This window comes from Danio rerio, chromosome 17 (genome assembly GCF_052040795.2).
Source record: "Danio rerio strain M-AB ecotype USA chromosome 17, GRCz13ab, whole genome shotgun sequence".
Classification (NCBI taxonomy): Eukaryota; Metazoa; Chordata; class Actinopteri; order Cypriniformes; family Danionidae; genus Danio; species Danio rerio.
The window spans coordinates 26,896,553-26,919,835 of NC_141037.1; the positions used below are offsets into that span (position 1 = coordinate 26,896,553).

Sequence of the window (23,283 nt, forward strand, 5' to 3'; positions counted from 1 at the left end):
GTTGCTCTTAGGTTGACCAATCAGAGGGCGGAGAAGAGAGGACGTCATTGAGGTCAACACAAAGTGTCATGTCAGCCTCCAGTGCGGCGAGGCGTCCTGTGGAAGCGATGCTCGGCCTGTCCATTAGAGAGGTCTGTTTAAATCTATTCATCCAGCTTAAATGTTGCTAAGAATTAAACTTTATAAACAGTCACCGTGCTGATTCTTGGCGTTGTGCGCTGTAAACCCTTTCAAAAATGACCAATAGCCAAGTGTTGCAAAGCTAACCAGCAAACCATTCTGCCTGTTTTCAGCAGGGTGTTATTATTTTTCATTTTGTTTATCCGACAAAAGTTTGGAAAGATTAAGATTTGTTCTTGTGTTTTATTCATTTGCTGCATTTGTTTGTTTATAACCAACACATCTTCAGTTTAAAATAACAGTATTCTATGTAAACAATTTGTAATTTGTTCCTGTAATTCATTTTTTTTATTTAGAATTTCTTATTTGAAATCATACAGAAATGTTAATGGTGCCCCCGAATTTCTTGAACATTAAATTATTATTAATGCTTATTTATATTGATTATATTAATAATGATAATATAAAAATGCTAAATTATTATTAAAAAAGGTTACTGCTTCATATGTATGTGGTAACAGGATACATGTTACATGTTAGGATTTATTTTATGCATAGTTTAAAATGAAAGCCTTTGTTTGTACCATCACTGATTGCTTTGATTAATAAATGTATCAAAATTAAGGATAATTCTTTTCAATATTGATAATCAGAAATGATGTCAGCTGAGCATGAATTCTTATTTCTCAAAAAGCCCATGTTTCTGCTTGCTATAGGTGTCTCAGGCACTGAGGGATGGGAAGGTCTCTGCCACTGAACTCTGCAGAAAATGCATCAACCAAATACAACGAACGCGTTACCTGAATGCTTATATAACCATTGCAGAGGAGACGGCCATGGAGCAAGCAGAGAGAGCAGATAAAAGGCTCCGCACAGGTGAGTTTGTGCCACATAAAATGTAAGTCTATTTATTTTTTAATCATAATTTCCATGTACTTCATGTTTTTTTTAAAGGTAAAACACTTGGTCCTCTAGACGGCATTCCTTTCTCTGTAAAAGACAACTTCTGCACAGAGAACATCAAGACCACCTGTGCTTCAAACATGCTTAAAGGTCAGCTTAAGTACGCTAAAGTACAATATATTTACTGTCTTTGTCACAAAATGGTTGTGACATGTTTGATTCCCATTATCTGTTTGGATTGGTAGGTTATGTTCCTCCATTCAGTGCTACAGTTGTGCAGAAGCTGTTGGATCAAGGAGCAGTTCTTGTTGGAAAAACTAATTTAGACGAATTTGCAATGGGGTAAGTAAACTGTTTTTTTTTTAACAAAAAATGATGCCTTTATTCATCAAGGATTAAACATTTATCAGGATTCAACACAAAAAACTCCTAAAATGTATACATATACATTTTACAAATCTAAGCTAACCATTTTCTACATTAATAATAATTTTATGTTCTTTTATGCATTCGGCATATAAGCCTTCATCCAAAGTGACTTTTGTGAAAGTTTTTTCCTTTCTTGGGATTTTCTATACTATTTGAGAAACAAGAAGGCTAATAATTATTTAATTAATATATATATATATATATGGAATAATGATCACAGAAAATTCAGCTTTTCTATCACATGAATAAATTAAATTTTAAATATAATAAAATACAAAAAAGCTACTAAATCATAATAATATTTCCTTTTTTACTCAATTTATTTATTTTAATAAAAGTGTTGGTGATAAAGATTTTAATCATTGTGCATTAAAAATTTACACCAAGCACCAAACATAAAAATAAGAACTAAAGAGCTAAACCTCATAAATAGACTAAAGAGATATGCCTCATAAAAATGTCTTAATGATGTCAAGTAAATTATTTTTTATATATATTTTCAGACATGAGTTTCTTTGCAAGTGTTACTGACAATTTCCTCTTTGTCTTTCAAGAGCTGGAAGTACAGATGGGGCTTTTGGTCCAGTTCGTAATCCATGGAGTTATGCAGCCCCTTACCGTGAACAGAGTGCAGAAGATCCAGATTCAGACTGGACAATAACAGGAGGAAGTTCAGGAGGCAGTGCAGCAGCAGTGGCATCTCTCAGCAGCTTCCTGTGAGTCTATAACATGGTCTTAAAAAATCTTAAAATGTCTTAAAACTCAAAAGCTAAGCTTTAAAAAAGCCTTAAAAAGTTTTAAATCGACTGAAATCTTGTATTGTAGATCTTAAATCTTTTTTACATGTCTTAATTTTCCTAAGTATATTCATAGGTATAGCTACTCAATCTGTCTATTAACACCCATACAATCACCAACAATCCCTCAATAAAACTTCTTTATTTTAAAATAACATTAAATTTCTTTCCTTACAGTAACACTTGCTTAAAATTTTCTTTATTTATTTACTGCTGAGGATACTGACCTGACCTGATTTTTATAATAATAAATAATTATTATTGTAGACTGAAGTAATTGATCGCTATGTTTTGTTTTAGTCTTGTTAAGGGTTTAGGATTTGTGAATGAATATATTTGAAAATTAATAAAAAATATTCAAACTAAATTATAATTATTTTATCAATAAATGTATTAAATTGTAATCATTTTTGATAGGACAAGTGAAAATCTTATCTAACTGGGATATTTAAAAAATCCATAGCATTTAGCTTTGTCCGAGTCTAAAATTACATACATAATGGTCTTAAAAATGTCTTGTCTTGTTAAAAAAGTATTATATTTAACTTGGTAAAACCTGTAAAAACCTACTATAAACATCAGAAACATTTATTAGAGAAAGTACTGCTTGTGTCTACACACTGTATAATTGAGTAGGTGCTCTCGAGTTACTACAAAGGAACAGTTGTACGTTTGAAATTATAGATGCATTCATTTATTCATTTTCTTTTTGGCTAAGTCTCTTTAATAATCTGGGGCCGCCTGAAATAATATGTCATATAAATAATTTAGTATATTTATATTGTGAACAGATGTTGATAAAAACGTATTGCTTATTTTGTGACACTATAATTGAGCAAAGTGCATTTATTTAAAAATGTAAAGAAATATATTTAGTTTTCATATGCACAATATGAGTTATGTATTTAAAAACACTTTACTACACAAAGTCTCAGACAATTGGTATACACACAACTATGGGGGAAAAATAAAAAAATAAAGCCATTATTTACTTACACTTCAATTGTTTTAAAACTGTGTGTCTTTCTATTTAACACAAAAGAAGATATTTTGAAGAAACCTGGAAACCCGTAACCATTGATTTCCATTGTATTTGTTTCCTTCTATGGTTACTGGTTTTCAGCATTCTTAAAAGTATCTTTTTTATGCTCATCAGAATAAACTCATAATGGTTTGGAACCACTTGAGAGAGAATAAATATTAAGGAAATTTTCAATGATCAACAAACTGTCCCTTTAAGAGATCACATGACCATTGTCTGTAACTCTGGATTTACTGTATTTTATTAGGTACGATTTGATAAAAAATGTAATATTTGTTTTATTCTATAAAGGTCTGATCATATCCAATTCGCATTTTCTTGTTTTCCAGTAAAAATATTGTCATTTAGAGATTTATTTGTTTAGTTTTTATCAGAAAATGACGATTAAAATAGCAAATGTTTTCTCTTGTTTTGATCAAAAATCAGGATTTTCCACCAAATATGAATTTCTTAAAACATATAAAAATTGTAACCGTTGAAATTATGTTGTGTGAAATGTCTAAAAGCATACCATCCTTTCTGTTGTTATTTAAAAATGCTCAAAAAAACAACAATTACATTTTACTCAAACTATAAATCAAACATTTTCAAGTGTTCTGTTAAATGTTTTCATATAGCTGCAAATCTTATATGTTGTTCACATGTTTTTCATTTAGAGCCTTAGGATCTGATACTGGAGGCTCCACGCGAAACCCTGGTTCTCTCTGTGGAGTGGTGGCTCTGAAACCCTCGTATGGCCTCCTGTCACGTCATGGCCTCATCCCTCTGGTTAACTCAATGGACGTGCCAGGAATCATGACCAGAAGTGTTCACGATGCCGCCACTGTTTTGAGTATGACAGTTGTTAATAATCAGCATATCGGATGCGTTGATTTAAAAATCAGTGGTTTATGTTTTTAACTTTTGTGTTTCAGGGATTCTCCAGGGACGAGATGAGAGGGACTCAACAACTGTCCAGGCACCAAACACTCCACCCAGCCTTCCTGAACATTTTGACATGAGAAAGATATGTGTTGGCATACCAAAGGTAAAGCTGCATTCAGATCATCTACTGTGTGACAACAGATTGATGACGGGGACTCAAGCAAACATTGGTTTTAGGCCTGCACAAGCTATTTCTCTGTATAAAAGTACATATATATTTACTTGTGAAGCAAAATGAAATGTCTTTATTACAAGATATTTGTTAAAATATATCTTAATGTTTAAAATTTACTCTACTGCAAAGTGCCTTAAAAGATGTTCAACTGGAGAATAAATTGTTTCATTTATAAAATCATGTCATGTTATATTCACTGGCAATCTAAAATAAATAAATAATTTATTTGTAATTTTATATATATATATATATATATATATATATATATATATATATATTTATATTTATATATATATATATATATATATATATTTATATTTATATATATATATATATATATATATATATATATATATATATATATATATATATATATATATATATATAAATATAAATATATATATATATATATATATATATATATATATATATATATATATATATATATATATATATATTTATATTTATGGCCATTATACAGTTTTACTTTTTAATACAGTAATAATAATTTTACCAAAATAAGCTTAATTGATTTAAATATACCAAACAATGGGCATAAATATTAGCAAATACGGTCAAAAGCTATTTTGATTAGACTTTATTTTGATGATCCTTATGGCCCCAACACATTTTGTTGACTAAAAGTTGCATTGCAACTACATGCCAGTTAAATCTTATTTGAGTATTAGTAGACTGTCTGCTTAATATCTGCTGATACTGCTCCTTCAACAGACATTTAACTGACTATAAGAAGCTTTGCAAGTACATGTCAAATTAAATTAACTTAAATTCCACAACATGTGTTAAAGGAACCATCAAAATAAAGGTATACCGCTATTTTTTCAGATTTTCAGGTGAAACATGGCCTATACCTGTCATTGTAAACTTGAATAGAGTTTATATTGTAATAGAGTTTCTGTGATGTAGGAATATCATGCTCCTGGTCTATCAGAGGACACTTTGGCCCAGTGGAGTAGAGTGGCAGACATATTTGAAAATGCGGGTGCTAGGGTAAAAGAGGTGTCTTTACCACACACCCCATACTCCATCGTCTGTTACCACGTCCTGTGCTGCTGTGAGGTGGCATCCAACATGGCACGCTTTGATGGGCTTGAATACGGTACTTGCACCTAAACATTTTCTAAAGTATTCCATAACAATCACCCCTATATAATATGTTTATGGGATAGTTTACCCAAAAATAAAAATTCTCCCATCATTTACTCACTCTTGACTCGTTTCAAAGCAGTTTGATATTTTGAAGAATTGTTGAAAACATGTTACCATTGACATCCACACTTTTTTAACAGTTTAAAAACATCTTCTTTATTTTCAACAGAACAAAAACTCAAACTGCTTTGGAACACGTGAAAGGGGAGTAATTGATGGGAGAATTAGGTGAACTTAATCCAAGGCCAACACACTGCAGGTTAATAGGGAACAAAAATTAATATTTATTAACATACAGTACATCCACAGTTAATTGATTAAAAAATTAATTTAAGAATTCAAAATAATTTTTGCATTGCAGGTTTTCTAAAATGTTCTGTTTAAATACCCAAATGAGGCATTATTTAATTAAATATCCTCATTTACGTAGATTTTCTGCTAAAAAATCTAATCATAGGATTGTCAGGTTTACAATAAATGTTTAGTTTTTATGAAAATTCATAAATCAGCCAAATTAATGGTAAAAATAAAAAACACAAAAAACAAACAAACACTTAAACGTATATTTTGGATCACTATACTGAAAAAAACACTTTATGAGAAGTCAAAAATCCCTAAAGGTGCATGACAAAACATTTTGTCATGCTTTAGGACAGGGGTCGCCAATCTCTGTCCTGAAGGGCTGGTTGGCCTGTAGGGTTTAGCTCCAACTAGCCTCAACACACCTGCCTGGGTATGTCAAGTATACCTAGGATGGCCTTGATCAGCTTGTTCAGGTGTGTTTAATTAGGGCTGGAGCTAAAATCTGCAGGACACCGGCCATCCAGGAACAAGTTTGGTGGCCCCTGCTTTAGGATGTTATTTGTGATGTAAAAAGCATAAAATATAATTTTAACATTATAATTTTAACATCTCTATATTAAGTAAATTAATAAATTAAGTTATTGAGTTTTAAAGCCTTTTAAAATGTCCTTTTTTGTCCTCAGGTCATCGCAGTGCGGTGGACAGCTCCACAGATGCCATGTACGCCACCACACGACATGAAGGTTTCAACAATGTTGTTCGCAGAAGAATTCTCTCAGGGAACTACTTCCTTCTGAAATCGTGAGAACCTCAAAAACAGAACTACTGTTGTCTCAGATCCGTTGAACACATTTTTAGCTTATTCATTGTGATTGTAGCAATCCTCACGCCACTTTCTTTAAAAATAAGCAGGTGTAAGTAAATTTAGCTTACAGATTGGCTTTAGATCTTCTACACTGATACAACATTACTATGAGTGTACTATAGTTATACTGTTCAAAAGTTTGGTGTTGGTAAGATTTTCTTATTTTAAGAAACTAATACATTTAAGCCGAGTTCAGACTGCATGATTTTAGCACTAATTTTGACTCGCTGACAGGTTTTGAAAAATTGCCGACAAATGCCTGAAATCAGTGGCAAATCGGAATAACAATCACACAGTATGAACGATCAAAGACGCAATCTGAGAGAATCGCACATGAGTCGCCAACACCTGTGAGATATTTAGCATGCTAAATATCTGGGCCTGTTGACGATTGCCATGTGAAATGTGTTCTGATTGAAAATAACACTGTGATTACCTACACCCAATGAGAGAGAAGCATTCACTGGTATGGATATCTGCAGGCCAGCGGGGTCTTGGGGAAAAGTTAAAAGCACTCACTTTCAGTTTATTTGGACCCTAGAAAGGGAGGAAAAACTTGTTTAAATTAGCAGGAGCACCCGTGTCTGTTTGATGCGCCATCTGAGCAATACCACAACCTGGTCAAAAAAGAAAAAAGGTTGGAGAGAAATTGCTAATTCTCTTCAACATCCAGGTGAGCAAAATAAGAACATTATCTACCCCACAGAAGCTTCTTTCTCATTATGTATTTAATATCAAAATATACATGCGTGACCTCGCATTGTTTCCATGTCACTTCTCACGCGTATTTGAATGTGAGACGTAGTTTTGGCAACGTTGTCAGAGATTCTTCCTATTTTAAAGTCATGCAGTGTAACGCCGATCCATCTTGCAGTGTAAACACAGCACCAACAGAACGCTACCCCAGATAGTCATGCAGTGCAATAACATCTGTGACATGACTACTTTGAAAATCAAAGATGCATTAGATGCATTAAATTGATCAAAATTATCGGTATTTTCACATTATTGCTTTATATATTAGCGATATATACATATATTTATTTAAACTTTCTTATCAAAGACTCCTCATAAGTAAATCACAGCTTTTGCATAACTATCAATCTGCACAACTGTTCTGTTTTCAATAATATTAATAATAATAACAACAACAATAATATTAATTATAATAACAATATTATTATTAATAATAATAATGATACAAAGATGAGCAGGTTTCATGAGCATCAAATCATTATATTAAACTTATTTCAGAAGGATCAGGTGACACTAAAGACTGAAAAAGTGTCATGTGAAAGTTCAACAAATTTAAAAGGAAATTTATTATTTATTATTTATAGTTATTTTTAAGTGTAGTAATATCTTACAGTATTCCTGCTGTCTCATATATTTTATTTTTTAGTCTGAAAATCAAATCTTGCCAACTCCAAACTATTGAACAGAAGTGTAATGTACAATAATTCTCAATGAACCTAACCCTACCTACCTGCAGAAGTTATTATATCATAACAACACGTAATCTGCATTTTACTCAAGCTATTGTGATGAGAAATTGCCTGCTAAAATGGCCATCATTTATATAGAGATTTTCGTATATACATTGAAAGGCAGTACACTGTAAACATATCTGTGAATTAGCCGTTTTTTTGTTTTTTCTGACTTTGTATGTTTTTATTTGCCATTTTTCTCATATTTATTTATGCTGTTCAATTGCATCATGGGACCCTGATCTGTCTTCCAACAACTGTTAACCTTGAAAAGTTTAAAAAAGTGACTTATTAACATTTTTATAAAGTGATGTATTGTCTGGGGTGGTGTTGTTTATTATGAAACAAAAACTCTGTAGTAAACTGCCAGTAAATTTTCTATTATTTTACAGACTGTATGTTATTTCTCATATGTTATATTATTTCATACTTCTAAAATGTTAAATAAAAGTCACTTTGTTAAACTGTAGAGTTGAATTTTCAACATTAAAAGTCGACAGAGCAGAGATCAAGGTCCCACAATGCAATTAACAATCATGAAAGAAAAACCCAAAATACATAAAATAAATGAACAGATATTCTTTACAGTGTACTATAAGGTTACTCTTTAAAAAAATAAAATAACATAAAACACTTTCAAAATTGTACCATGATGCATTATCTTTGACTTGCAAATCTTTTGATATCAGTCCAAACCTACTGCAATGTAGTGGGTTTTTATGCAGCTGTGTCTTGGTTTTCTGTCACTGTGGGTTTACAGATATCAGAGTTTCAAATCTCTCACAATCTTTCACTCTTTGTCTCTTTAGGAACTATGAGCGGTACTTTGTGAAGGCTCAACAAATGCGCCGCCTTATTGCTGAAGACTTTAAAAAAGTGTTTAGTTCTGGCATAGACGTTCTCCTCACCCCCACAACACTGAGCGATGCGGCACGTTACGCCGACTTCATAACAGAAGACAACCGAACACGCAGCGCTCAGGAGGATGTCTTCACACAGCCTGTCAACATGGCAGGTATGCACATGTGTAAATGCTACATAAAGGTGAATTACCACTGCTGAGCTCTGCACAGTCACAACAAACACGAAGGGCTGATGAGTTTTTAGCAGTTAGTAGAGAAAAAATAGTGATTGCCAACCTGGTTGATATTAAAATACCAGTTTGATTATAAACATGACAAGTAATATTCAAATTTTAATAATAATAATAAAAATATCTAAAAAATTTTGTTATTGGAAAAGCGTAAGGGGAATACTGTTCAGCATTAAGCCAAGAAATACAGTATGTAGCGGAAATTTAGTTTTAGTTTTTTTTTAAGCTTTAATTATGGGAGCAACAGCACTACGGTTTCCCCCACAGTCCAAAGACATGTGCTATAGGTTATTTAGATAAGCTAAATTCTCTGTAGTGCGCGAGTGTGAATGTAAAAGTGTATGGTTGTTTCCCTGTGTTGGGTTGCAGCTGGAAGGGCATCCGCTGCGCAAAACCAATGCTGGATAAGTTAATGGTTCATTCTGCTGTAGCGACCCCAGATTAATAAAGCCGAAAAGAAATGACTGAATGAATGAATGAATGACAACAACACTGTAAGCGCCACCTACTGTCAGAAAGATGTTTCATATATTAAGTCAGACTTTCTATAAAAACTGTTGACTGTTTAACCCTTTTGAAAGTAGATTGAGCTTTTTATGCACTATTGCAAATATTATATTAAAATCGTGCATTCAAAATAAAAAGTGACTTAATTTGAATGTAGTAAATATTAATAATATAACATGTTTTGTTTGACATGTCAACCAACCAACAGTTTTAAATCTGGCCTCCGTTGTTAATGTTATTATTTAAATTTTTATGAAGTTGTTATCATTTTTAAAAACAACTCATTTTAAATATGTGCCCTCAAACAATTCTATGTGCAGATGACTTTCTTCTTTCAGAAATACACAGTTGTAAAACCTGTAGTTGTACATTAGTAGTTTACATTTTATCCTGGCTGTAGCAATGGGTAGCGGCCCTTTTATTTGAAGCATCTAAAATGGTGTCTGCTGGATCTTAAATTTCAAAAGCTATATTTTAGGCCTTAAAAAGTCTTAAATTCACTGAAATATTGTCTTGAAATAAGTCATTCAAAAAATCATTTTAAACAGGTCTTAATTTTGCTGTGTCCTAGTAAAGCTACTCAATCAGGCCGACATCTATCCAATCAACAACAATACATCTCAATAAAACCTTATTCTTTATATTTACATTTGTTATTGCACAGAGATACAGTTCACAACATCTTAAGACATTTTTATAGAAAGTTACACATTAAATTTCCTAATCAGGAATGATTCTTCATCATAATAACGAGTCATTAGGGGAAAAAAATCCTTGGTGTTTAATCTTGTATAAGTCTAAAATTAAATTTTTAATGATCTTAAAAGAGTCTTAAAAAATCTTAAATTTGACTTGCTGAAACCTGCAGAAACCCTGTAAAAGCACATAAATCTGTTGTACAAATAACCCATATGTTTCCAGTGGTTTGATATGTTTTTGTAACAAAGAATTTCTAAATTATAAACCCAAATCTCTGGCTCGACTTATATGATCATGTAGTCCAGTTCAAACAAATATGGCTGTTGGAAATACATCTACTCTTACAGAACTTCTGCTACAAATGTATTATACTTCAATTCACAGGAAGTTGTCTAGAACATGCCAGCCAACAGAAGTCTGTGATTTTAAAATTTTTACTAAAAAAAATATTTTGTTGCAGAAACACGATCCACATCATAAGACGTGTGTTAACCCCTGTTTACATATGGGTTAGTGTTAGGACGAATTTGTGCACCTTTGGAAGCTTCAAAAAAGGGTCATTACCCAACACCATTATACAGCATGGAAAAGCCAAGATAAAATTAAAAACGACATCGATTGTGTTTGTCTGATAGAAGAAAGTCAGGAGGGCTTGAGGAAATTATGAGAAAATTTAAATGTTTGGGTGAACTACTTCTTTTAAGTGTTTTGAATGCTAAACTAGGGTTTTCTTGGTAAAAGAAATATGTGTCAATGCGTCTATGAAACAACAAAACACATCCGTCTGTCTTTGTGTGATATTTTTGTAAGCCAATAAGTCTATAAATCTGTAATTTTTTTTATTTATTGTCTTTCCCCCTTTAGGTTTGCCTGCCGTCACGGTCCCAACAGCACTCTCACAGCGAGGTCTTCCCATTGGCCTGCAGCTGATAGGACAGACACTACAAGACTGGAAATTGTTGACAATCGCCCACTGGATGGAGAAACAACTCCACTTCCCAATGATCCGATTCCACAGGGACTTAAATGAAAATGAAAGAGAGCAGAACAGATCCATCAGAGAAAGGACACACACAGTAGGATCATAACCAAAACCCAAAGACAGAACAGGTAAAATTCAGAGGAACTGAAAGGATTTCTGGGGTTAAATTTGATATCAAAGTTCAAACAATTAAATGTTATATGAGTTGCTATTGTCTGTATATATCTGTTCTTGGGTTCTATGATTCAAGGCTTATTTCCCAAAATACAAGTGACATTTATTATGCAGCGTTGGTGTATGTGGAGCCACTGAATTAAATGTATTACTGCAAATGTGTCAACAATGCAAAATTAACTGTGAAAAAAATATCACAATTTTAATTAAACTAATTGTTTGATATCTGATTGTGATCTTTAAAATGACTCGCTACAAACCAAACCAAATTTGCAAAAGCATGATCGTTTAGGGAGGTAAAATATTCTTCATTTACAGTACAGGCAGAGCACGTACAGTACAGGCCAGCCCGCAGCAAGTAACTTGTAGTCTTCAAGAATGGTTGTAGTTTTCCAACTAAACTGCATCCCCATTGTGCACCATTTGCACTGCAGCACAGCAACAAACCACACTGGAGCAAAGTTTAACCACATTCTCTGCACGCATCCTGTTTCCAACGAATACAAATACCTTTTTTCTCTGCAAGAGCTTCAGTTAAGTACAGAATGTGACACAAATGAATAAAGTGATTTATAGATTCACATGTGCATAATGGATTTAGCAAAAGAACAGAATCCAAAGTTAACCTTTAAAAATAATGCAGAATAAAGGGACTGATCACCCAAAAAGGAGAAATTGCTCACTATTTATTCTACCTCAAGGAATTCCAAACCTTCATCAGTTTCTTTATTCTGTTGAACACATGTATCCAACTTTCTTCAAAATATCTTCTTTTGTGATCAACAGAAAAAAAGTCAAGGTTTGGAGCAAGTGAATGATGAGTAAATAATGACAGAATTTTCAGTTTTATGTGAACTGTCCCTTTAAGATTTACACTATCATGAAAAACTGAGGGTGCAAATGTTTTTTCTGTAATGGCAAAAGTGAGCTTTTAGCACCTTTACTTCAGTGAGAGTCACATGATATTTCAGAAATCATTTTGATTGGTTATTTAATGCTCAAGAAACATTTGCATAATTATTAGAATCAGAATCAGTCTTATTGCCAAGTGTGCTTACACACAAAAAGAACTTGTTACATTTATGTAGCGCTTTTTCTGCACACTCGAAGCGCTTTTACACATTTTGGGGAATCTTCTCACCCACCATGAGAAGCGACAACACGAAAATAAATATGAGAAAATAGAACCCTGCACAGGCCTTAAATCTAAGCCCTGGCCTGAGATGCACAGCTCTGCCCTTTTTTAACAACTCAACAAATATTTTTGGCCGAGTCCGACTCGAAGCTTGTCTTTTTATCCTGACAAACAGCTTATACTGTTACAGCCATTAAAATGGACCAGATTTGTATTTAATAGAAAGTTTTATCCAAATAATTTAGAGAAATGTTTGGAGGTTTTTGTTTTTTAATGTGAGTTTTAGTTTTTTAAGTGAAATTGAGATGCAAGCAGTATGTGGTCCAGTTTACTCAACTTATAAGTTGTGCATTGTGCGTAACCAGTTGGCCCGTCTTTTAAAGTTGTCACTATTTGAAAAGTTGACCAAAGGTTTGCCTTTCCTCTAGTGTTTTCATAGTTTTGATTTTGCCATAGGCAATTTTTCCCTTTATGTTCTCCATTGCACATTGCTGGAAGTCTCCATACGTAAGGCATTACTGGCGCCTACGGACTGCATGCATTAGATCTCATTAAACTTTTTTAAAACTTTTTTTTGAAAGCAGGCCTGAAGCCAGATTTGCGTGCTAGCTATGATGTGAAAATGAGCCTGAAGCCCAGCCCAAGGGGCATAAAAAAAGTCAGACCCCGATGGGCTCGGGCTCAAATGCAGGCTAGGAGAAAATATGACAAACATTAAACAGAGATGCAATTAGACAAAAGATCTTTGGATGATGAATTTTATGTACAGAGTGGTTCTAAATATACAAGTTATAAGGAGCTACTGTGTACAAATGAGTATAAAAAAAGTATTGTATTGTATGTTGTTTTAAGGTGCTGCTGTGTACAAGTGCATATGAGAAAGTATTGCACGTTTATTGCACAGTAGGAGAATATTTAACTGTTCATGAGGTAGATGGCCTGAGGAAAGAAACTTTTCCTGTGTCTGGCTGTTTTTGTGCTCGGTGATCTGTAGCGCAGACCAGACAGTAACAGTTCAAGCAGGAAGTGTGCTGGGTGTGGGGTATTTTTGTTGCTGTATTTTTTATCAATTTTATAAATTGAGAAGAGAAGATGCATATATCATGAATCCATTTAACTCTTTTATTCAGCTTTTATTTTCAGATGAAATGCTGCTATCTAAAGTAGTTATACACTTCATAAGTTGCCAGGATAAAACATAACCACATGCCTTGGGTCTGGTTTATGGTAATTTTTCAGAGATCAGACCATGAACACTGTTTTTTTGTATATGCACAGCTTGTACATGGCTATAATTTATTTACTAAATTGGCAAGTAATTACTCTGCCTTTTGCTGCTTCTACTTAAAAAAAAAAGTTGTGTGTAGTTTAGAAAAAAAAGAGGTGCTAATGAAATAAAGATCTTTCTCTGAGATGCGCTTTTGCCAAGATGACAAGTACATTATAGTAGTTCTTCAGTCATTAGCCCTTGTAGACTCGGCTCTTTATTTCATTACAGATGATTGTGATTTTTTTTTCAGCAGCACTGCAGGAAGCGGTTGTATCTAATTTAGTCAGTGATGCAGAGCTCATTTCCTTCACTTACCAAAATACACTGGCCATCTATGACCAATCATTGTCGTAAGTGTGAATGTGTGAAAACAAACAACACATTTCACATCATCTTTCACACAACATGGTGTTTTTAAGCATGTGTGTACATGCCATAGTTACTTTTCAGCAATACAGATAACTGTTAGGGTGATGTGCTGATATCCTGTTTTTTTTTCAGATTATATATATATATATATATATATATATATATATATATATATATATATATATATATATATATATATATATATATATATATTTAATCATTTATTTATTTCAAGAGTTCACACTTAGCTGATGATTAATTATAAAGCTTTTTTGGCATGCTGTCTCCCTCCCGTTTGCAAGGCGAGAGGGGAGTTTGATGTCATGACAAGCTAATGAACAGATAGTGATTGCTCTTAAGAAAGAACTACTTACGGTGCATGTCTATGGTGCAGATTTGGATTAGTCGATTAACTTAAGTTGCATGTTTTTGGATGTTGAAAGGAAACTGGGGGATCCAGGGGGAACTCACGTGAGCACGGGAAGAACGTGTAAACTCCACACAGAAACGTCATCTGGCTTGGTAACAGTGCTAACCATTGGACCCATCTATGAAAGGAGAAGTAGGGGTAGAAGAGGGGGATTCTTTAAATGAAGATGGCCGCTATATTGAACTTAGGATATTTATAGTGGTTTAGAAATCATTGGTAAATCATAAATTGGATAATGCGGGACCAGCCGCAAACTATCATAAGCACGTGATCCTCTTGAAATTAGTTTATAAATAAACTTCACAAATATCATCCAATCACAATTCACTATCAATTAACTTTGCAGTTTGTAATGATTAGATCCAATGGCAATGTCCAGAGATCAAGTTGGACACAAAGGTGCTTTTAATATTAATTTATTCATTTTCTTGTCTGCTTAGTCCCTTTAATAATCCGGGGTCGCCACAGCGGAATGAACCACCAACTTATCCAGCAAGTTTATACGCAGCGGATGCCCTTCCAGCCGCAACCCATCTCTGGGAAAATCCACACACACATTCACACACACACTCATAGACTACGTACAATTTAGCTTACCTAATTCACCTGTACCGCATGTCTTTGGGCTGTGGGGGAAACCAGAGCACCCGGAGGAAACCCACGCGAACGCAGGGAGAACATGCAAACTCCACACAGAAACGCCAACTGAGCCAAGGCTCGAACCAGCGACCTTTTTGCTGTGAGGCCTTTTAATATTATTTATAACACAAAAAGACATGAATTGACATCAAACGCTTCATGTAATCACATAATCAATGCTTCAGCCACAGAAATATGTTAGTAAAACAGCTTTGTTAAGTTAAAAGTTAGCAAGACTAACTCCTAACAGCTAAATATACTGAATGCATTTTTTAACCTCTTGTGCAAAAGTAAATCCCTTAAAAATATTTTCATATCTTAAAACCTGATCTGTGGAAACACTCCTCTCTCTCTAAAAAGTAAAAAACAAATCTCCCTTACTTTAGCATTTATTTCTCTAACTGCACTTACAGTGCCTTTGTATAATTAGCACTTCTTGTGTGTACTGTCTCTTGCTGAATCGCTAAATGCCTCTTAAATTGTAAGTTGCTTTAAACATAAGCATCTGCTAAAAGTAAATGTAAAAAGATTTTATGACAGAGTAAATTAATAACAATATTATTCAGTTTAATTCAAGCTTATTTGTATATTGCGTCTCACAATAACTATTATCATTTATTTATTATCATGCGTGGATAAATGTATGTGTGACGGTGTCCCGTATTCTGGCCAATCCTAATCTATAATCTGCTGTCAGTTGTGTAGTGATGAAATGGCCTGCATTCAACAATTTAGAAGGCTTTCTTTTGGTCAAATCCTGATCTTGCACCTTTAGGTTAAATTACTGTTTACCGGGATGCCATTGACATGTGAACATGATGTCCTATGTGAACACTGGTGAATGTTATTGAAGCAAAGCTACTACATCTACAGTTGGTGTGTGTTGTGCGGTCTGGCTCAAAATGGCTGCCATAGCGTGATCCAGGTGGATGCTGCACACTGGTGGTAGATGAGGAGATTCCCCCCTTTGTGAAAAGCGCTTTGAGTGCCCAGAAAAGCGCTAGATAAATGTAAGGATTTATTATTATTATTATTATTATTATTATTATTAATATTACGAAAGTGCTATAAAGATCAAATTCATTTTTCTCAACTGAAATGTTTTGTTTTAGATGGGTGTACCATTGTTGCGATTAAACAATTGCACGATCCTTTCAATATTTAACTACTGGCTGATTTTAGTTCCAGTAAGAAAGTGTGTTATGATGTTTTAGCAAACATGCTCAAAACAGAACCCGAAGTGAATTCAGTTTTAGTAATATCTTTAGACTTATCAGCTCATCATGTGTTGTTCTGTTTCAGTAGAACTGCTGATGATCACATCCTTCTTTATATAGGTTCATCAATTATTGAAAACGCTACAACAGGTGTTACCCAGAGTAAACTGCACACACAGCCCACACATACTTAAGTCCCTTATTAGAAACATCTGCTTTTTTACAAAAAATTTATGCTTTAAATGTAGCATTTTTTAGCATGGTCGGACATAGGTTATCTTGTCAAGTAAAGATCAAAATATTTTAGGATACATTTAGCACAGACCTTATTTTACTCATAAAGGGTAAGCAAAAGGTTAGCAAGTGTTTGTTTAAATAGTTTTAACCACATTGTTAAAACCAAAGCAGCACTCTGCCTCATTTGGTATTCTCCACCAAAACCACCAATGATAGAGACATACAGTTGAAATCAGAATTATCAAACCCCTTTGAATATTTTTTCTTTTTTAAATATTTGCCAATTGATGTTTAACAGATCAAGGAAATTTTCACATTATGTCTGGTGAAACAAAATTTTGTCTGGAGAAGGCAGTTTTACATTTTTAAAAAACATTTTAAGGCCAAAATTATTAGCCACTTTAAGCTATAGATATTTTTCAGTAGTCTGCAGAACAAACATTGTTATACAATAACTTGCCTAATTCCCCTAACCTGTCTAGTTAGCCTCATTAACCTAGTTAAGCCTTTAAATGTCACTTTAAGATGTGTAGAAGTGTCTTAAAATATCTAGGAAAATATTATTTACTGTCATCATGGCAAAGATAAAAGAAATCAGTTATTAGCATTGAGTTATCAAAACTATTCTGACCTCACTCACTTCTGACTGATGAAGCTGAAATTTCATCTTTAAAATCACTGGAATAAATGATTAAATTAAATGTTAAGCTACTTTTGAACAGTTATTTTATAGTTCAATAACATTTTACAATTTTATAGTTCGTACTGTATTTTTTATTAAATAAATGCAGCCTTCATAAGCAGGAAAAGCTTATTTTAAAATCCTACTTACCCCAAACTTTTGACCGGTAAAGTGTATTATACATATAGACATATATATAGAAATTGGCACTTTGGAGTTAGAAGTCTTTTTAGAAGTTAGAAGTAGATTGATGAAGAAAGTGTGTGGCAACACTCAGTATTACAAGACACTTTTGATGGCTCTTGACGGATGGTTTCAGTCTACAGAAACAGCGTTTGCTTTTCTGTAGACATAAAGAACAGACAGAAAGAAGGAAGGTGACTGGCACTTCCTGCTCTGAGGTGCACAGGGGGGTGAAGCAGCTGCTCTCTGATCAGGGACAAAACACCCGTATTGTTCTGGTTACGTGTGAAGAGCTTTTCAGAACATGCTTACATCATTTGCTTTGAACACACACAATGTAAAAAGATCATTTTCCCTTAAAATAATAATGATGATGTGATAATAATAGATTAACATTTGTACCTTTTCTCTTTAAATGTGTCATTCTGTGACAATTGATATTATTTATTATACAAGGACCTATAAGATAAACATCATCAATGTAACCTGTTTCTGTTATCAGGCAATGGGTATTACATGAATTTGGTTTATTTGTACTTTAGTATCTATCTGTAAAGCAGCAGAATCTGCGAGTTCAATCTAGAAGTGTTGTTATTATTTTGTAGACATTTTATATTATGCCATGTAGTCTATTTAGATTTGGTGTGTTTTTATCATCATTATAAGTTTATGTTTTGTAATTACTTTTGTATATTTTTTTCTTATTTTGTTGCTTGTTAATGTTATTTTCCCATTGTCTAATTTACATATTATTATTTAGCTATATTTCATTTATTAGACTTGTTATAGTTCTAGATAAAAGTATCAACACTTGTTGTGTTTGGATGAAGTTTATGTTAAAGTTCTAGTAATTTAGTTGTGCTTTTTATTATTATTCTTTGCTTTCTTTTTATGTATGTCAGTAGTTTACATTTGTATATTAATTTGTATTTTAATTTAACAGTGCTTGGCATAATTGAGCACACCTCAATTTAAAAATGAATATTTTGATCCATTTCTCAGTAAATATAGGCAATGTTTTTTTATGCATTTAAAAAAAAAACAGATTTATTAAACATATTTATTAAAGTCACATTTTAGTCACCAAACATATTTACTGTAGAAATTGAAAGATAATACAATTAATTTCAAGCAATATATATATATATATATATATATATATATATATATATATATATATATATATATATATATATATCCTACAAAAGTTTTAGTATTTTTTTGTTTCTCTTAAATTTTTCTCTAACATATAAATTTGGCTAGTTTTTAGACCATTATCGTAAATTATTTTGTTAGATAAGCTCCAGATTTGTCTTTAGTACTGACTAATTAAATGTATATGCAAACATATAATATATATACTATTATATATATATATATATATATATATATATATATATATATATATATATATATATATATATATATATATATATATATATATATATACTATTATATACTATAATAGTATATATATATAATATATAATATATATATATAATATATATACTATATATATATATATATAATATATATACTATTATATATATATATATATATATATATATATATATATATATATATATATATATACTATTATATATATATATATATATATATATATATATATATATATATATATATATATATATATATACATATATATATATATATATATATATATATATATACATACATATATATATATATATACATACATATATATATATATATATATATATATATATATATACATATACATATACATATATATATATATATATATATATATATATATATATATATGTATATATATATATATATATATGTATATATATATATATATAGCTTCCTATTAAACATGAATTTAATTTTATCTATTCTTCTTTCTCTATTTCAAGTAACAAAAACACATTTAGTTTTTATTTATTTTTTAGTATTATTTTGTCTGCCATAATGACCCTGAACACTGAAATGTGATCAAAAAGTCACGACAAGCCTATGCTACGCAAGATTCAACTTGCTGTTTTAAATCAGTGTACATTGACATGACCAAAACTAATTTAATTCAACTTAAACATTTATTATTTTTAACTGTGAATTAGGTAATTTATTGATTTTACTATCTTTTAATAATCATTTGGGGTCAAACACACTGCAAATGATTCCACATTGTCACCTGTTTATGAGCAGCACAGGTATGATGTTTTCAGTGGCCTGATTAGGTTTTGGCCCCTATACTGTATGTCAAGGAACATTAACATACGCCAAGGTACTCGGAGAGAATAAAGACTCGTTTATTGATCAAACATCTCAGGTAGGCTGTCTTGAAAATGTTGATAGAGAGGTCTACTGTCATCTCAGAAGGGATGACTGCACGTCCTTGACCTCATATGAAATGACAAATGTCATGTTTCTCACCGTCGCACTTAAAATAGTTGAAGCTAGTTCCCTGTTTTGGGTTTTGGCAAAGGTAATCAGTGATCTTGAGAGTTCTCATATAGCGGATATTCATTTAGAAAGATACAACACATATATTCTTATATTTACACAAAAACTATTTGATATAATAAACTAAGAGAGGAGTGCTGAATATTCTATGCATGACATAAGGAGTTCCACATTACAGTTTATTCAGTGCACCAAATGATTTAAGCTATCAAAGCTTTTTAAAGCCTACAAGCAAATAGCCAGATGTGACAAACAATTGGGTGAAAATGGCACACCGTATTTTATATTTTTTTCCTTGAATTATGCTTTGCAAAATTTAAAAAGAACACATGCACACACATACAAGGAACACGTGTGAGCACTGCGTTAATGATTTTCTGAATAAAATATTTTCCTCTGAATTCCTTTGAAACTTGCAGCTTTATTCAATATGTTGACATCATTTCTACTGAAATGTGAAGTCATGGTGAGGCATTTTATGCAGCTCCTCCCCCTTTTTTTTTTTTTTTTTTAATTTCCAATAGCAGCATTATAAATGCTATAAAGCATAGCATTCTGTGATACATTCAAGTGAATCTAATACATTATTTTTGGTTCTGTGGCGCCACCGCACATGATCGCACTTTGTTTGCAATTACTTCAGGTATTATTTTATTATTTTCAGCATCTTATTGTCAGTTATTCCTGGATTAGGCCTATATAATCCAAAAATAAAAAGTATTGACATTTATCCTTAAAGTCAAATTAAGTTGATTCCTTAGCTATCGATTTGTTTCTGTCTTTAGTTTATGTTTATGCATTTTATTGTCATTAGTAGTTCATGCAAAACTTTGCGCAAGGATTTAAATATGCTTGATGCTATGACTGCATATTTACTGTCATTCAGTTTTATTTGACAGACTTAACCTATTCAATGTTAGCTGAAATAATACACACTCACCCATTTCCTTCCTCTGAACATGTGTGCCAAAAGCAACGACTGTTTGATTTTACAGGATTTTACAGGATTTTACAGAAATGATACAGTAAAATAGCGATCCAGTGTACTACAAGAAAACAAGTAAATAAAACACTCAGCATTTCCCTCGTGTTTTGCATGTGTTTTAAATGATTCTTTTTGTTGTATTCTAGGGTTTCACGAAATGTCTGTAAACGTCACAGAAAATAAGAAAACAATTAGTATATCTTTTTCAGTTATTATTAGGACTATTGTTTTACAGTTTTTGCTTTCCTGCTGCATGTTTGAAAAAATAACTGTATATGCATGTGAATAAAATAGGACACTCAAACATATACAATCATCCACTTTAATTGTGCATATACACATATTCTTAATCATTATAATTACAATCAAGCCAAAAATATTGTATAACTGAATTATCATGTTTAATTTTGAACAAGGAAATTACAGCTGATGGGTATTTTCAAAAATGGGGCAAGAGTCCATCTGTGTGGCTTTGTTGGGTGTTGTCCTTTTAAAGCCGTTTTTTTTTTTTTCCAGAAATATTTATATTAACAAATAAACAAAATCTTTTTCTAATTTGAATTGCTGTGGCATCTTGCTTTCTTTATGTGTCTTCCAGAACTGTGGAAAATCTCTCTCTTCATGTGACTGGCTGTCCGTCTTTCTGGGTTACATCAAAACACTCTCCAGCCAGTTCAGTGCATGAAGCTGAGGGTGGCAGCTGGAATCAGTAAACACAGCATGGTGGGCAACACATCCAGTCCTGCAGCATCGGTGGCCCCCGCAGTGTTGGTATTGGTGTTGTTTGTCGGTTGCGAGGCTGGTTTTTGCTCACCATCTTTTGCTGAGCCTTTGTCCTACACAAAATCAGAATAAACAGGCAGATCATTCTAATGTCCACTATTGTGAAAAATGTGCAGTTGTATACCCTAAAGGACATCTGGCTTTTATAAAGTAATAAAAAAAAATTTTTCATTTGTTCTTTTGTTTTGTTTTAGGTAACCCGCCTTTTTCATATGCAATGTGAAATCAGCTTAAAGTTATTTAAAGTTGAATTAAAGTTATTTTGATAGAAGGTGCCTTAAAATGCACTTTATTGTTATTACATTTGTAATTCTTTATGATGCTTTATCAGTTATTCACCCAAATATGTCCTCACCATTTACTCACACTAAAACCATTATGATTTTTTATCTGTTGAGCCCAAAACTAAATGTTCTGAAGAATGTTGGAAACCTGCAGCCATTGATGTCCATAGTCGGAAAAATATTATTAAAAGGAAGATAATGGCTGTTTTTCTCAACATTCTTCAGTATATCTTCTTTTGTGTTCAACTGAAAAAAGAAATTGATTTGGAACAAGTGGTGGATGAGTGATTAATGGCCGAATTTTCAGTTTTGGTGAACTAGCCTAGAGTCCATTTTAACAAATGACCCAAACTTCTAATTACTTGGTTTAAAAGAACTGGAGGCAATAATTTGTTTGCATTCACATTCAGGTAATAAGGAAAATATCAAAGTTTCTTAAATACGAATAAAAAAAAAATCAAAGATTAATGAGTTTGAAAATAACACTGCCTACCTCTGAGGTTGAAAAGGGTAAGGTTAAAAGCAGCATCCCGAGGCACAATGTCAAAATTTGATTCATTTTCATGGTGGTCTCTTGTCAAGATGTTTTCAGTGGGGCAGAAAATGTGTAGTCGATGTTGGGTGACGGGCGGGAGTTTTATTCTAACTGACTGATGTGTGACGTGTTAAACACCAGCCCACTGCTTTAGGAAGTGCATCATTCTCTCCGTCTAGGGCAGATCTCAAAATAAAGCTTGTCAAATACACTATGCTACTCTTTCCCACTCCAAAAAACTCAGTTACTCTTTTAAAAATGTATTGGCATCAGTGCTTCTTTGAAGAACCTTTAACTTAAGTGGAGTCTTTCCATTTCAAGAAGGATTCTTTAGGTTATTAAATTCTTCTTCACACAATGAATAAACAGAAAGAACTCTTCACTGAAATGTTCTTTGGACTCGAAAGCTGGTT

General features: G+C 32.4%; 1 protein-coding gene and 1 long non-coding RNA gene across 3 annotated transcripts; one reads left to right on the forward strand and one right to left on the reverse strand.

The window, feature by feature from the left end:
• The first annotated feature begins 49 nt into the window (after positions 1 to 49).
• qrsl1 (glutaminyl-tRNA amidotransferase subunit QRSL1) lies at positions 50 to 22,225 on the forward strand. Of its 2 annotated transcripts, XM_087288636.1 has the most exons (12): positions 50 to 131; positions 837 to 996; positions 1,075 to 1,173; positions 1,269 to 1,365; positions 2,007 to 2,168; positions 3,948 to 4,123; positions 4,206 to 4,318; positions 5,318 to 5,510; positions 6,547 to 6,664; positions 9,025 to 9,230; positions 11,379 to 11,624; positions 21,867 to 22,225. In XM_087288636.1, the coding sequence occupies exons 1-11, from the start codon at positions 69 to 71 to the stop codon at positions 11,600 to 11,602; spliced, it is 1,611 nt and encodes a 536-aa protein (XP_087144762.1). In that variant the 5' UTR covers positions 50 to 68; the 3' UTR covers positions 11,603 to 11,624; positions 21,867 to 22,225. The 2 variants fall into 2 exon arrangements, with proteins under 2 accessions (XP_087144762.1, NP_001112370.1); NM_001118898.2 differs by lacking the exon at positions 21,867 to 22,225 and having other exon boundaries at positions 64 to 131; positions 11,379 to 12,102.
• si:ch211-214p16.1 lies at positions 21,581 to 22,948 on the reverse strand. Its single transcript, NR_110414.1, is given in 2 exon segments — positions 21,581 to 22,104; positions 22,829 to 22,948. It is a non-coding gene; the product is annotated as a si:ch211-214p16.1 (long non-coding RNA).
• Between the last annotated feature and the right edge of the window lie 335 nt (positions 22,949 to 23,283).